Source organism: Chaetura pelagica, unplaced genomic scaffold (assembly GCF_000747805.2).
Source record: "Chaetura pelagica isolate M959 unplaced genomic scaffold, ChaPel_1.0 scaffold123, whole genome shotgun sequence".
NCBI classification, from domain to species: Eukaryota; Metazoa; Chordata; class Aves; order Apodiformes; family Apodidae; genus Chaetura; species Chaetura pelagica.
In genome coordinates, this window is record NW_009953295.1 from 10,408,838 (window position 1) to 10,426,293 (window position 17,456).

The 17,456-nt window shown below is 37.3% G+C and overlaps 1 protein-coding gene across 1 annotated transcript in view; it reads left to right on the forward strand.

The window, feature by feature from the left end:
• The window catches only part of NALCN (sodium leak channel, non-selective), a 214,233-nt gene that overhangs the window by 21,989 nt on the left and 174,788 nt on the right, over positions 1 to 17,456 (forward strand). The window contains exon 6 of the mRNA XM_009997938.1: positions 13,663 to 13,817. Coding sequence (XP_009996240.1) covers positions 13,663 to 13,817 — 155 coding nt within the window. The remainder of the gene's footprint in view (positions 1 to 13,662; positions 13,818 to 17,456) is intronic.

Below are 17,456 nucleotides of genomic sequence, written 5' to 3' on the forward strand. Positions count from 1 at the left end.
CACACTGCCTGACCTCCTGTCCCTCCACCTCCTCAGTATTTTTCTAATGTTAACTCTGACAAACAGAAATACCAGAGTGAGCTAACTGCGGCCTGAATTTTTCATTCCATCTGTGGGTTGTGTTTTTTTTGTTTGATGCTAAATCTCCCCCCACCCCCATTCTTATAATCTTTATTTTGCCAGACTTTTTCTCCCTACAGGGAACACTGTCTTCTTCCTGAACAATTTTTCTACTCCGTATTCCCTTTTGATTATTACATATCTTTTTACAACTATGCTGTCACCACTTTCCCCTCATAATTCCTCCAACTTGTATATTTGCTTTCTGCCAATAAGCAGTATATTACATGGATTTCCTTAATATGGATCTTCTTTAGTTGCTTGAAAGACACAGAGCATGGTTGGAATGTAATGTGTATATAGTCAAATTATTTAGATAAGTCTATAGATTATAGGCAGTTGGAGAAGTTGTTTTGTTGTATTTGAGATTAATTTCAATGAAGTGAACAAAAATAGGGGGAAAATAGGTTGTGTTCCCAGATCTGCTTAAAGTTACTCATAGGCATCTCCAGTATACAAAAGGTACTTCCACAAGGACAGGAGTGTGAAACAGAACAGTGGAACAGGCTGCCCAGGGAGGTGATGTAGTCACCATCCCTGGAGGAGTTTAAAAGAAATACAGATACAGTTCTTAGTGACATGATTTAAGCACTGAACGGATAAATTAGGTTATGGTAAGGAGATTTAGGTTATGGTTGGACTTGATGATCTTCAAGGTCCCTTCCAACCCGGATGATTCTATGATTCCATAAACTTTCAAACCCAAAAAAATTGCTTTGGCTCTGTTAGAGTATGTTATATATTCTCACACACTAGCTACTGAATGTTTATTTTTCTTACCAAGACATGTTTGACTACACAAAGTTACTTTTATACTGCATGATTAGATTATATTTATTCCACAGTCGTTTTCTTTTTGCAATTCTCAGCCTGCACAGGAGCTAGGGAAAGGGAAGGCTTCTTTCATCAAAACAGAGATGGCTAATATGACTAACTGCCATAAAATGTAGTACTTTGTTTAAGGTCCTTTTTTAAACACTTCTGGTAGGGTATAGGTTGAGTATTTGTATAGACCTGTCTGCCTTGTCACCGTGGCAGTCAATTTAAAAACCTTTGCAAGGCTTCTTATTTAAAGAAGGAACTGGGCAGGAAGTGAAAGAAAAATAATTACCGAGTAATAGAAAGATCTAAGAGGTTTTTGTCATCTTTCCATCTCTCTATGGATAGGCCCCAAAAATGTCAGAAAACAGCTTCAAAGACTCAAGAGCTCAAAGTTCACCAAAATATCTAATAGAGGAAATAAATATGATTAACAAGAACAAAAGAGATTTGAGATACTGTCTCACATCAGCAGTGGGAAAATAAGGATGAGAAACTGGATTTCTGAGAAAGGGAAGAAATGAAAGACCAAGCTTGGAAAATCAACGTAATAGGGCTTCTTTAACAGGGCACATTAATTTACTGATGCTAGTTGAACAACCAGTTCTGCTTTAATACTGCTTTTGGGATTTATTCACAATCTCTTTTAGTGGTGATATATCTCTAGTAAAGATTCCTCAGGGAGAAGAGAAATAGAAGAAATCTTACTTTTCCAGGCCTGATGTTTAGACTCCAAACAAAAAAAAAAGAGGAATACAGCATCAAACTAAAATGGAAGCAATTCAATCCAAATTGGGTCCTGTCAAAAGAGTGGAAGAGACTTATCCAAAGCATTCAGACTGTTGAATCATTTCACACAGGATTTCCAGTGTTTTTGCTTGCCCAGCTCTATTTTGAGCAAGAAGGTGACCTTTTAATGAAGATCTACAATAGTGTGATTAGAACCCAGTAACCACAGCACTTGGTGTCACATTAATGTCACTTGTGCACCTTCATGTTCTTCAGATGGTCATAAATCTGCTCTTCTCCTACAGTTGGGAGATCTTCCTTTTCACAGTCCATGCCTTCGCCTTCTCTGACTTGGATGGTGTGACCAGAGTCTTTGCTGGGGAAGACTGAGGCAAAATAGTTATTGAGTACCTCAGTCTTCTCTGTGTCCTGCATGGCCACATTTCCAGTTTGCTTTTGAAACTGGCCGACTGTTTGCCTTGTTTTCCTTTTATCACTGATATACCTATAGAAGCTTTTATTGTTATTCTTAACATCCCTGGCCAGGTCCAACTCTATCCGTGATTTGGCCTTCCTTACCCAATCCCTTGCTTCTCTAACAGCTTGTCTGTACTCTCCCCAGGATACTTGTTCCTCCTTGACTGTCTGTATACCTTGTTTTTACATTAATCTGTGTCTGGAAGCTCTTTGCTCACTCATACAGGCCTCATGGCTCTCCTGACTGCCTTCCTCTTCATTGGGACACATAGCTCCTGAGCATGGAAGAAGTGATCCTTGAATATGGAGTAGCTTTCCTGGGCTCCCCTGCAGGGGGGAGCTTTGTCCCATAGTACCCTACCAAGCAGATCCTTGAAGAGACCAAAACCTGCTGTCTTGAAGTAGAGGGCAGTGAGCTTGCTTTGCTCCTTCCTTGCTGCCCTAAGGATCCTGAATTCTACCATGTCATGGTCACTACAGCCCAGTCTCCCATTAAGTCTTACCTCCTGTGCCTATCTGTGTTGGTGAGAACAAGGTCCAGCAAAGCACTTTTTCTTACTGGTTCCTCTACCATTTGGAGGAAGAAGTTGTCATCAATGCACCCTGGGAACTTCCTGGATTGATGGTGATTTGCTGTGTTGTCCTTCCAGCAGATATTGGAGTTGTTGAAATCCCCCATGAGGACCAGCGCCTGTGAGCATGAGGTAGCTCCCATCTGCTTGTAGAGAGCCTCATCCACTCAGCCATCCTAATCTGGTGGCCTGTAGCAGACGCCCACTGTGACAACTCCTGACTCTTTTCAGTTGTGTACTGCTTTCTGGAAGCTGAATGTGATGTGTAAATTTCATTCTTTTGTCCCTTGGATTACTGCAATTTGAAAAAGTCTGGGAAATCCTGGAGTATTCATCCTGAGATACTTGTGAGCAGACTGAAGCTATCATCTCAGCTATTTAATTATATGCAAGAACTTGTGGAGGGTGGGTGAGAAACTAGAAGGCAGGAAAACAGCAGAAGTTTGAAAAGGAGGAAGGGATCAGAGACATGGGAGAAAAAAGTCAGACCAGCTCATCTTCTATCCCTGAAATAATTCTGTAGTGAGTAAGCAAACAAAAATTTGCAAGCAGCTGGAAGATAATAAGGAAGTGAATAGCAACTAATAGGGATTTGTCAAGAATAAACCATGTCAAACCAGTGTAATTATCTATGGCAAGATAACAACTATGTGAATTGGAGAGAAGATTGGATATAATCCATCTTTTTTTTCAGGAAGGTTTTGTAACCGTTGCACATGACATCTTTGTAAGCTGATGAGAAACATGGTTAAGGTGAAAATAATCATAGAATAGGTGCAAAACTGCTTGGAAGACATGCTCACTGAGTTGCTATTAATGGCTCATGGTCAGAACAGAAAGATGAGGGATCCACAGAAGTCTGTCTTGTGCTATTTGGAGGTTTCATTAACATCTTGGATGATGGCAGGTAGAATATACTTACTGCACTGATGACATGAGGTTGGGAGGGACTGCAAACATTTTGGAAGGCAAGATCAGAATGAAAATTATCTTCAGAAATTGAAGACATGCTCTGAAAAACTAGGTTTAAGAACAGCAGGGCCAATATACTGCACTTAGGAAAATTAGCAGTATAAATACAACATTGTGAACGACTGAAGAGGAGGTAGTTTATTGAGTTACTTGGGAGCATAATGGAGGAATGGAGATCAACAGAATTGTGTTCTTGTAAAAATGTATAAATTGTAATATCAGACAACATACAGGCATCATTTGAACAGAGTATAAAGAAGGTGAAAAGGGAATGAGCTTCAATCTCTTGAGTAGAGCTGATAGGGAGAGTTTGGCACTTTCTAGCTCAACTGAGAAGTAGTGGACACATCAGGTTTTGCATGAATAAAAACTGTTGCACAGACAAAAGTGCTTGTGAGCTTCGATGGAAGTGGATCCCACATGAACTTCAGGTTTATAATTTTAAAATCCTACAGTGGAGTTTAGTGACCTTGTGTTTTCTCTACAGTTGGTGGACTGCTACTCAGAAGGTATGTTTCTATGTTTAATCCCATTAAGTCTGACCTGAACATACTTTAAAATCAAAATGGATGCAGTAATTCAGCTTAGATTGTTTCATGCATTTCAGTTCATGTCCTTCACAATTTAAAAGAGAATGGAGGTTTTTTTCACTCTTTCTTTTAAATTCTCTGACCAAATACTTTATTGGATTGTAATAGATACTATTGGTATGAAACCACTTCAATTTGTAAATAAGTCTAATTTGGCACACCTGGGCGAAATGCAGATTTGTGCAAGCTTGCTAGATTGGTTTTTAACTCTTCCTGTTTATTTGCTATGTATTACCACTTACAGTGACAGCCTTTGATTTTGGGGATGCCATTAATTCATGTTTTGATTCCTGTGAAATGAGTCTTGCATTAGCATACATATCTTGCAATTACTATTTGAATTTGGCTCCCTCGTGACTGCTTGTAGCAGTCACAAAAATGGGCTGTCACAGAGTTGTTATGCTATGTGGCATTTGATAAAATCTCAAAATAGTACTGATCATGCATGCTACTTCAAGAAGTTCCAGTATGGAACTTCTGAAAGTTTTCTTCTTGGAGCTTTGCTTTCCAGTGCCTGGATGTGCATTCCAGCACTGCCCAGAGGAAAAAAAAATTGGTCACTTTTCTGTGGTTAACTTAAATGACTTTGTTACTCTGAAGGATAATGCCAGTGATTTGAATTTAATTTCCTTTAATGCTAGTAACTAGTGATCAAACTAATAGATTGCCAAAACTGTTAAGTATCTGCAACCATCCTATTTTCATTTGGACACTGATAGCACTGAATTTAAGTAAAATAAACAATCTGACATGAATAGAGTAATCTGGTTTTGATGTTGGCATCTGTGTGGGGAGCCTGAATGCCTTCAATTCCCTCTCTGCATCGTAGAGAGAGGCAGGTGCTTCTGGAATGTGGCTGAACCCATCAACCTCCCAACCTCTAGAGAGGTGTTTTTCTCTGTGTGTGTTCATTGCTTTAAATGAGGTGGGATAATCAGGGCAGCAGAGCTGCAGACTTTATTGTGATTCAGCTAAGAGATGCTGGGTCTCTTAGCATCCCAAAGTGTGAGATAACATTGGTGATTTAATTTAAATCTCTCTGGAATTCCTGTGCAGTGAATAGGAATAGATGGAATAGCAAAGGCACATTTTGTAGACCCTGACTTAGGTCACACATTAAATGAAAGGAAGTTAATATAAAAATCAGATACAAATTTATTTTGTATTACTTCCTCATGAAAAAGGCAATCTAATTAATCATGCCTTATTACTGAATACGGATGGGAGGAGAAAGGAGTAAGACCAGTACTTTTCTTAATTTGAATAAGCATGTAAACAATTTTTTTCTTGAAAAATTGACAAAAAAATAAGAATCTCCAAGTTATGTCCACAAAGGCTCAGTCTTAGACACTAGTGAACTCTTAAACATGTCAAAAAACCTCAGTACTAAAACCTGAAGCTAAACATACAAATAATAAATAAAAACTGGGAGAGGTGGCTGACACACCAGAAGGCGGTGCTGCCATCCAGCATCACCTGGACAGGCTGGAGAACTGGGAGGAGAAGAACCTAATGAGGTTCAACAAGGGCAAGTGTAGGGTCCTGCATGTAGAAAGGAAGAACCCCATGTAGCAGTATAGGTTAGGGGTGGACCTGCTGAAAAGCAGTTCTGAGGAAAAGGTTCTAGAGTCTTGGTAGACAGTAAACTATCCATGAACCAGCAATGTGCGCTTGTCGCCAAGAATGCAAATGAAATCCTGGGGTGAATAAGGAAGAATGTGATCAGTAGGCCAAGAGAGGTCATTCTGCCCCTCTACTCTGCCCTGGTGAGGCCACAGCTGGAATACTGCATCCAGTTCTGGGCTCCTCAATTCAAGAGAGACAGGGAACTACTGGAGAGAGTCCAGCAGAGGGCAACAAAGATGACTGGGAGATTGGAGCATCTCCCTTATGAGGAAAGGTTGAGAGAGCTGCGACTGTTTAGCCTGGAGAAGAAAAGGCTGAGAGGAGACCTTATTAATGTTGACAAGTATCTGAAGGATGGGTGCAAGGAGGATGAAGCCAGACACTTTTCAGTAGATCCCAGTGACAGGACAAGGAGCAGTGGGCACAAGCTGGAACATAGGAAGTTCCATTTAAATATGATAAAAAACTTCTTTATGGTGAGGGTGACAGAGCCCTGAACAGGCTGCCCAGGGAGGTTGTGGAGTCCCCTTCTCTGGAGATACTCAAGACCCTTCTGGATGCGGTCCTGAGTAATCCTGCTTTAGTGGGGAGTTGGACTAAATGATCTCCAGAGGTGCCTTCCAACTCTGACCATTCTGTGATTCTGTAAAAATCTATGTACCTTGGGGCCAATATGCTGAAAGACAACATACTGGCAGTAATAAAGTATTACAGTATCTAGATATTGAATTTGGAGTCAAGAGAAACAATTGGATCTAGTCAGACTTAATTTTGTTTCCCTTCTATGAAGCTTGATAGCTTGCACCTGAATCCAGGGTGTCTCCTAGATGTATATCTATTCTCTATTAGTTGGCAGAAGAACAATTCATAAGCAAGGGAAATTTTTGTTTGTGCTGTTTCACTGTTAAAAAAATATGTTTCTAATTCATCATCTTAATTTGTCGGGCTTCAACTGCTAGCTTTCTATTCTTGTTACACTTTTTTATGCTAGATTAAACAGAACCTTAATTCCCAGTGTTTTCTCCGTGTGAATCCACTTACACATGACAATTGAGGCACTTTTCAATATTCTTTTTAATGAGCTAACATTATTTAGCTCTTTAAGTCTCTTACTGTGAAGCGTGTTCTTCAGTGTTCATTTTTGTGTTTTTGTAGTATTTCCTCAATTTTTCACACACTTAAAAATATGAACAAAAACATGTACATAATAGTAATCATACTTGATGTAAGTGCCATACAGAGAGGGTCATTAATTCATTATTATTCTGCTTGTGCAGTCTGGGAAAACACTGGCTCTTTCTTGCCATGATGTTATTGGGACAAATGAGAGAATTCACTCTTGCATCCTCTCATCTCAGACTCTCATGTAGCATCTATATTCTATGACATAGTATTTCCAGCCTCTTTTATCCCTTCCATTTCATAGGCCATAAGGTTTGCTTTCATGATCCTACCTCTGTAACTTTGCATTTAGCTGTATTAAAGCATGATTTATTGGATCCAGGTAGCCAAATGATCCTGATAACTTGCCAGACTGCCCTGTCATCAATTCTTTTTATATTTCTATCCATATTCTTGATTTTAGACCTGGTTTTCCCTCATAGATTACAGTAGATCATGGTGATCATTTCACTGGCAAGTATTTTTCAGACATGTCAGTTAATCAGTTTTCAGCTCATTTAGCATATGCTTTATTGGTATTATATAGTGCCAGCTTTTTAATCAGTCATGTGATAAATAAGTTGCTTTACAAAGTCCAAAATCAATTTTGTTGGGCAAATCTGTAAGCTTATCCAAATAATTTTAGTATTATGATAGTTGCTTTCTGTAAATCCATAGTACTTGCCATTAATTACATTCATGTTCTCTACTCTTTATCAATTAGACTCTGTATCAGTTCGCTCTTTCTTTTGTTGTGGTTGATGTCAGGCTAACCAGTCATGCTGCTTGTTCTTTAAAAATTAATGGCACATTAGCATTCTTCTGGAATTTCCCTGCTATTTCAAGGTTTATTAAAAATTAATAGAGGAGATTAGAGATGCCCTCAGTTATTTGGGCATTTGGATATAATTATCCCTAGCAGATGCTGTCTGATTATTCTCCTCAGTTACTAACTCCTGAGTAGTGAAATCTGTGTTTGCCAAGTTAAAATGTAAAACATGGAATGTTGCCAAAGCTTAAGCTTCGTGTTTGTGGTGTTCCTAATATTATGAGTCCTTTCAGCTTGCCTTATCTTTTAATGTGATAAAAATAATGAATAGATATTAGAGACAGTCTGTTACGAGGAAGGTTTGAAAGCTTTATAGTTATAATTACAGATACAATTATGAGAAACATTAAATATGGATGAAGTTTGCATACTTACAGTCTAAAAGATAAAACAGATTTTGTTCGCAGATTAAAAACAGGAAACCTGTTCTGTAATTATGGTACATAATGACTTTAGACCTAAGTTTGTCTAAAAATAAAACACAGCATTTAAAAAATGACCCTTGGGAATGCTAAGATTATAAAATATCAGAGGAAGAGTTGTGCCTAGACATATCTGTAATCCTTATACCAGAGAGGTAGTCTCTGAAATTTCTTTAACTATTACCAGTGATTTTGGATGATACTGTTATCAAATTATCTAGAATCTCTAATGACTCCAGCAGCAGCACTGTCCGAAGTTACAACCTCTTTCTGCACAAACTAAAAGATCTATCAGTAGAACTCAATTAAAGTATGACACACTTTCCCTGAAGTTAATGTTTATATATGTCTGACTTCAGTGACAAGAGAGTTAGCTGACAGTGAGTACTTTTCTTGAAAAAATATATGCCCAATAATAATGATAAAGTACTATAGCAAATTTCAGAAGTATCACTATCACTGATATATACATTAATATCTTGTTATGCAGGGATCATAATGTGAGAATAATTATGAAAATTAACAAGAGAAAACTTAAAGATAGAAACAAAGTTCTTATTGTTATTATGACACATTATCATTATTCTAACAAATGTGCAGGAGAGGCTGTTGTTATTGTTTGTTAGGTCTTTCCGTAATAAAAGCAGTAGTGTAAGGAAGTAGTCTAGGAACCACCTGTTAATAGGAGTTGTACGTTGAGAGCCTCCCAATGGAATAAAATGGACTGGATTGGGTTAGCACAGTAAGAATTCAGATATGGATTTGGGAATAAAAGGCACATGTAAAGGAAAAATGCAAGGAAATTCTCATAGGTGTTAAGATCGCTTTTGTGGTCACTAAGCAACAAATAAACTTTAACCCTTCTCCTTTTCATTTTTTACAAGGATTCAGATTAAAAGGAAGCACTGTTCCATCTAGGCTTACTAATTTATAATTTCACAGAATATCTGAAAACAAGCATAACTTGTAATTTGAAAGAAATATTTTTAACTATCTAGTGATATTGGCAGCTGTGGTAGTTGGCATGAGCTATCTGAGCTTTTAAGAGGACTTATTCGAAATAGAAAAGTTATTTAAAACTGCCCTTCTGCATAGTGTTACTGGTATAATGCTGTCACAGGAACCTTAATCTCAGAAACCTTAATCTCAGATTTCCTGATTTTTATGGATATAAAATTACAGCCATTAATTATGGATATGCCAGGACGATATTTTTATTTTTCCTTTTCATTCCTGTAAATTATCTTTTTTAAGGAAAGTCTCTTGATTAGAAAACAAGGTGTGGTGCCCTAAAACTGGACAGTGGTATAGGGGGAATGCAAACTAAAGCTGATTACTTGGTTTATTGACCATAGGAACCATAATTTCTTTAAAGGCCTGATGCAGTTATCCAGGTGTATGCATTGAATGCTACTCAAAATTACTAATGTGTCCAAAACACTGACGTATGACACAGAACTCTCAGGTGTGGAACATGCCCTACAGAAACCTGCCATCTCCTAGATCAGCAGGTTAATGGGGCTACCATCAGACACTAGCAATCCGTGTGAGGAAAATCAAATTAAGCTAAAACTCTTGGGTATGTGCCTCGACTCAATTGCAGGAAGGAGCTTTAAATCTGGAATGCAAAGTGTTCCTGGCTAAATAGAGCCTATTCTGCATTTGATGTGAAAATCTGTTCTTTTGTACAATTAAAAGTATTAGTAAGAAATTAGCAAGGAAGAAGTTAGTCTTTGCTACCCTAAAAATCGGTATTTATTATATCAGACCTTCGACCTGATATCATTAATCTGCTAGTCTATACATATCTTGTATTTATATTTTGGTGCTTCAAGAAAAGCTCCAAAAACATTGTTGAAATCAGGATGCTTATGACACAGCTGACCTATGAATCCAGCTTGTGAATTACATCTCATTTCATAAAATACTGATACAATATAGAATTTAAAGCTTAAAAAACAGTTCATGGTCTATAATAATTGTCAGGAAGGGTTCAGTGAAGATGCTTCTGGCTTTCAGAATACAGACAAATTAAAGATACCATTCACCCATATAATGTAAGAGTGCAATATTAATAGTACTCAGGAGATTATTTGTATAAAGTCAATGTAGAACTGTCGTATTACTTCATCAGAAAATGTGTAATCAATTTAATTTGAGCTTCAGGAGCTACTTCTCTGTAGTATGGAGCCCAGCGCTCTCTTTCAGATTTATTTTAGGTTTATTGCAATGCTATCACTAGCTTGGTGCTTTTTCTTTGTGTTCTGGCAATATGGCAAACCAGAAGTGTCTTTCAGAAAAATGTATAGAAATGGATTTTTTTTAATTTTTTTTTTTAACTGAGTGCTCAGTGTTAGGACATCTAAATTCATATAGTAGAAGCAGAACTATGAATTCTTGATATCTCAAAGAGAAGTCTCTTATCAGTTGTCTGATCAAAGCCTGTATCTGTATTAGTACTTTCTACTCAGCAGTGTCCATTTTGTATTTAGTTTCTGTCACTTTCTGAATTCATTACTTGACAACGTGGTACAGGTTGCCCAGGGAAGCTGTGGATGCCCCATCCCTGGAAGTGTTCAAGGCCAGGCTGGATTGGCCTTTAAGCAACCTGGTCTAGTGAGAGGTGTCCCTGCCCATGTGGAGGGCTTGGAACTATATGATCTTTAAGATCCCTTCTAATCCAAACCATTCTATTAATTCTGTGATTAAATCACAGTTACTGAGAGTAACCTTTAAGCTTTTCAGAGCAGCAGAATCTCCTCATTCTCGAAGGTTTTTGTCATCCTTCATATGCTTTTTGTGACTTTGATGAAGCAGGGTTCACACAGTCCTGCATGTCTTTAATGAAGATGGATAGCACAGAAACCATAATGTATTGCTCCCTATTTGCTTCATGATCCTTACTTGCTTCATGATCCACCAGCCATTTTTTATGTCTGCTATGGTATTTTTACCAGCACAGTAGTTCTTTAGTCAGCAGCTGTGCAGCACCTGGTTTTGGTGCAGAGACAGACATGGGATTCCTTTCAAGTAATGCAGAAAATCCTTCAGTTCCAGCTAGTTTATTATTAGTTATTGACTTATTTACCTAGTTGACCATTTGCAATGTTTTTTAAATACCTTATCAATAAACACCCTTAATTTTTTCTGTAATTTTCTCGATCTGGAAACTAGATGAGTAGATTTGTAACTCTGGATAGCTTTCTACTAATGTATTAGAAAATTAATAGAATACCAGAATAAAAAAAATCCCATTTTTTTCTCCATTTCTATATTCAGCTGAGAAAGTCAGGCTAACAGAAAATAGGAAGTTAAGAGCTACCTCTGGTAATTTGTCACTTTAGCTGTCAAAACCTGCCTTTCAAGAACAACCCTAATAAAGAGATGGTGCTCAAAGAGAGATTGTGCTCACATGATGAGTGCTGATTTTGGCTGGCATAATTTTCTTCCTAGTAGCTGGTACGGGGATGTGCTTTGGATTCATGCTAGAAACAGTGTTGGTTAACACAGGGATGTTTTAGCTGTTGGGGAACAGTGCTTTGCACAGTTGTGTGCAGAATCAGTATCTCAGGACTTGGTTGATGTTAAGTATGGCCTATGAAGGAATGTAACAATTTAAATCATCTTAAAATGAAAACATCTGATCTTCTAGACTAGGTGTCTAATATTGTCTAGTCCATGTAGACTAGTCTATGCTTATTTACTTTCTTGAGGCAGAACACAAATTGCCTAGTGACATTGGTAGAAACCTCCCCTGTATTTGTACAGGTACTCTAAGCAGAGATTCTTCCCTTTTTTAGCCTAAATCATACTGTGTGCATGGAGACAGCATTTCTTCTTCTGAAGGAGGTTTGAAATGATATAAAAATGACCTAGGTTTAAATGAAGCACTTAGAATGAATGATTTGCATTGTAGTGATTAAGCCAGCAATACTTTCAATTATATACCCTCACATTGCTAACCTCTTGGATCTGAGGGATTTATTGATGCAAGCCATAATGTAAAATTCATTAGCTAGCAGTAGCCAGGGTTCTGAAACTGCTTGAGCCAATTAATTAATTTTCATTTCTGAAAATACTCATAAATTGTTGTCTACAATAGATTTTAGATGGCAGTATCATAAATCTAATGTACTTAAAGCATACCACTGGGTAGGAATTAACATATTTTAGTATAACGGAATTAAGGTGCCTAGGTGATTTTTTAAGTCCTTGAGTGACATGTGGTCATCATGTTTACAAAAACTGAAATGAATAACAGGTATGTCTGTGTATCTCTCTTTCTAGTTACACACATAGCTAAATTTCAGGGTTTTCTTTACAACTTCAGCTGGAACTGTACATGTCTGTGTGTGCAAACTTGCAGATATGCATGGCTCTCTGGTGTTATGAAGAAGCGACTACAGGATGGGTGCAACTACAGTTATTTCTCTGCACATATAACTGTCTAGAAAAAAATGTGTAGGAAGCTTTAGTTTCACACTGACAAATTTAGACTAATCTATTGCTATCACATGCAGTGCATAAAAACAAGGAAAATAATTAAAGCTTATGTTCACCTAATTTAGTAGTCAAAAGGCATCTGTAAGTTTGATTAAACAAAGAGGACTTTGAGAAGAGTAAGATGCTAATTATACTAAAGGGCAGACTGAAAAGTTTCACCTTTTCTGTGGACAAGCAAGATTAATTAAAATGATTAATTTTAAGGCACTGCTCTGAAGCCTTAGGATAACAGGGAGAATAGTACAAGATTTTCTCTGTTAACTTTCAGCAGTTCATTTTGGTTGTTTCTGTATCAAAAGTCTGTGCTCTGACCAGGAAGTCAGAATCAACCTGAACAGAAAACTGCTATCAACTGTGTTGGTTTTTTTCCAGACCAGAACTTACTATGAGTAGCTTTTCAGGACTGATTTGAAATTCCCCTAGGACTGAACCAAAAATCAGGATTTTCATTTGCTGGATTAGATAATACAAGCAAGGATTAAACCGGATGTTGTGCTGCTGTGTGCCCGTTCAGCACAGTTGGAGCTATGTCATGGTTCAGCCTTTCTTCTCTTTGGTTTACTCAGCTGACTCATAGCACAAGTAACATGAATCCTCACTTCTGTGCTGTAATACTGTGTTGTGTTCTTTGCAGTCTCTTAACAGGGACCTCCTCAGTGTACATATATTAAGTCTATTAAGTACAGTAAGTACTTAATATAATGAAAACTATATGTACCGATGAACATCAGATTGCAAAAACAGTAGCTGATGTACTTTTCGCTTTAGTCCTTTTGCTTTCAGGTATTTACTTTTTGTATGGGTTGAGTTTATATAACACCTTAATTTTGTATTTTTCACAGAAATGTAACCTGGAATAATTTAGCTATCCCAGACACCCACTGTTCCAGAGAGCTAGAAGAAGGTTACCAGTGCCCACCTGGATTTAAGTGCATGGACCTTGAAGATCTGGGACTAAGCAGGCAAGAGCTGGGCTACAGTGGCTTTAATGAGATAGGTCTGTCCTACTGGTAACATCCATTTCAGTATCCATTTAAAAATGTTTATGAAATGAATAGAACAGATAGCTGATGTCTGTGCTGAAAAGATACAAATGCAATCAGTATTCTGCTCAAGTAGAGCACATGCCAGAAAGAGAAGCTGTGCTATTTGCTCTGGAATGATGAAGTTATCAGCTATTTTTACATTGCCTGGGATCCCAGGATTTAAATAATTTTAAAACAATGTCTTTATTGAAGAAGAATCAGCTGTTGATTACCACCAGCATGCAAATGTGATTATTAATTCTGTAGTTTTTTTATAATTCACTTTAGAGTATGTAATTCATCCTGTTTCTCTAATTTTAGTAGTATTTCCTATAAAAAAACCAAACAAATCCTTTTTTACTTTGATAATAATCTTGGTACTAAAGAGAGGCTGGAAGGGAGAAAGAGCTAATGTGTATCTCTGGCGATCTCGCTCCAAGCTGTTTAAATCAGAACATCACCCAGAAAACGGATTGCGAGTCAGGCAGATTTTGCAATACAGGTGCAATTTGTGTTCTGTGAGAAGGACTGCAGAGTCACCTGGAGAATATTCTCTGCTAGCTGCAATGTGTTGTGCCATCCCCAGGGGGAATGAGTGAAAAACAGTAATTCAGGAAAGGTGGCAAGAGCATGTTCAGCTGTGGCAAGATCCATATCCAAATGAAAAATATGCAGTTACCCTGTCAGAATATCGTGGTTATCTCACAATTTTTTTAACAGACAAAGGTCCAACAGGAGCCTGCAGCTGTAAATTTTCATAAGCACAGGTAGAAAGCCCCTTCAAATGCCTGCAAGTATTATTTTTTCTGATGGATCTTTCTGTCTCTGATCAGTTTTGGTTTTTTATTGTGTTTTTTTTCCTGACTTGAGTTCCAGACTGTTACCCTGGCCCCAGCTGAACTTGAAAATAATAAAAAGATTTAATGACTGAATTATTTCAATGCAAAAAAGTTTTTTGTTTATTGAAAGCTTTTGCAGCTGAAGTTGCTTCAGTTGGTTCCCAAACTGCTGAATATACACAATAAGCCAGAGTTACAAGAAATAGTGTCAGAGTCCTGTTACAACAAGCACTCTGTGATACCAAATACTTTCTGAAGAAAAACTGCTGTTTCTGTCCTTTCTTTTGTGTTGTGAGAAAGGAAGAAAAAACTGATTTTAACCAGACTACATTCTGTTTTCTCTGGGAGTCAGAAATTTAACAGTTGTACCAGTACTGCTAGCTGAATAACACTACTGATAGCACCTATCTTTTACGTCATTTTTTTTTCTTCACTGGATACCTTATACAGCCTTTAGATTCCTAAGTTAGTAGCATACTGCCATGCCTGAGTCAGCATGAGCTGAGTTCACACTAGAAGCTAAAAACATCCACATGGAAGTTCTCTCTAGTTCGAGAAGGTTTGTCAGAAGAGCATGGAATATGTGTATCACCAGAAGAATTATGCCTCATATTGAACCCACCCTACTTGCCTTGACATGGAAAATTATTTGTAGCATTGAAGGCTGTTACTCTAGTTGCCTTCCTGGTTACCAGGGAAAAGTAGTTGCAACGCTTTTAGACAAGCTTAAGTGGGTAGATGGTTTGAATGAGACTCAGGGTGCTTAATATAGGATGCCAGTATGTTTTTAATGATGGGGGCAGGTTGGCAAAGAAAGGTGAAAGTGTTTGTCCAAGGGTGCCCACAATGCTGGTTGAAAAAGCAGGGCTCAAACTCTGGTTTCCCAAGTTGCAATCTTAACACTTTATGTCATTCTGGATGCTGCATTTTGAAGATCAAAGATTGCTAATGGATTCAGGAGACTTGTCATAGATACATTGTCTTTGCCTAGAAATAGGTAATCAGGATATAACACCTCTCAGTACAGCAGCCAGAAGTTAAGCTGAATATCAACTGAAAGCTGATTATTAAATTTTGAAGTACTGGGTAAGACACAGGAGCTTTGGCACAACATTTTAAATTAACTTCCTCTAATTACTAGTGTTATAAACAGGGTTATAACCAGCAAGTTTATCAGTATTTAATAGATCTCCATTTTGTGATGCAACTTTGTATGTAGTTAACAGGTAAGTAATGTAGTAGATCTCTTCTGTATAAATACACTATTTCACTGCATATATTCACTGATATTTTGCTTGCAGTTATTATTATGCAGCCTCTCCTGTTGGTTCCTGCAATCCATCATTACAAAAATCATAAGAGCATAGCAGTTTGACAGCTACTGTATAATTAGTACCACTTAATTTGTGATACATAAGTACAAGCTATGCATATTTGCATTTGATAATTTGTTATTTTTCTTCTCTTTAAAGAAAAAGTGAGGGGGGGTTTACAATTTTATTACTAAAGACCAAACTGTCCTAATCAAATAAAAGTTAATAGAGTTTTTTATATTGTGAGAGCAATGCCAAGTAGATAGTTTCATATTTGGAGAATTAATTTGACCATACCCTGATCCCACTTTTTATAAATGGCTTTGGCTTTATACGGATGAAAATAGGAGAGATAATGGTGCAAGTTTTGGTACTTGACAATGCATTTGTTTCCCAATTTTTCCTCTTTTATTTTTGAGGTGCTCTGTTTATCTGTTGTATGTGTGCTTCTCTGCAAATATGTATGTATTGTTTAAGGAAGAACATAGTTATAGACTGCTGATGAATATGGCTTGAAGTGATCTTGTCGAGATAATTTAGGCTATCCCCTTCTGATGTGAAGCAGACTTCACAATCTTTCCAGGCGTTTCCCAAAAGTATAACTGGAATATTTATTTTTGGCAATTTAAGATCATAATTTCTCACCTTTTTCACTATTGACATATGCAGGAAAACCTTTTTAAAGTTTTCACTCTTTCTAGACTATCATTTTGCCTCTTCTACCCTCTGTGGTCCTGCTGGGCCACGTAGCTCCAAAAGTTTCAGTCTTTTGCTACAGGACTTATATTTTATACCTGAAATTATGTTTATTGTCCTTCTCTTGACTTTCTTCAGCTGATTCACCTCTTTGTTGAAGTGCAGTACTGGCAGAATACCTCAGTAGAGCCATTACCTTATGTGTTTTTAAGCTTTATTAGATTCTACATCCCAGTGAGATATTTTCCATTTTCAGAACAGCATGTAGTGGGTGATTCATATGTTTTTCTGAATTGTTACAGCTTTTGTGTCCTTTTGAAAGAACTTCCATCAGTGTTTCCCACCCTTTATTTGTTTAGTCGATTATTTCTTTTTAAATGTAGACCATTGCATTTGTCTCTGTTGAATAGCATACTTTTTTTTTTTTTTCCCCAGATTGTTTCTGCAATTTGCAAAGATTTGGCATTTTAACTCTTTCCTCCTGCATACTTGCAGTGCCTCTTAGTTTACTTTTATCTGAAATTTGATGAGTGTGAGATACTTTCTATCAACCTGGTCAAAAGTGAAAAAAATAAATAGAACCAGACCAAGATCAAACTGTTGGAACCTCATTTGACATTCTTTGTTCCTGACAATGTTTCATTAATAGCTGCTCATAAAGACACTTAACCAATGGTTTTGCACCATCACAGAGTAGTTTTGCCTAGCCATATTTCTGTATGTTGTCACAGTGAGACAATGTTAAAAGCCTTTTAAAATTAAG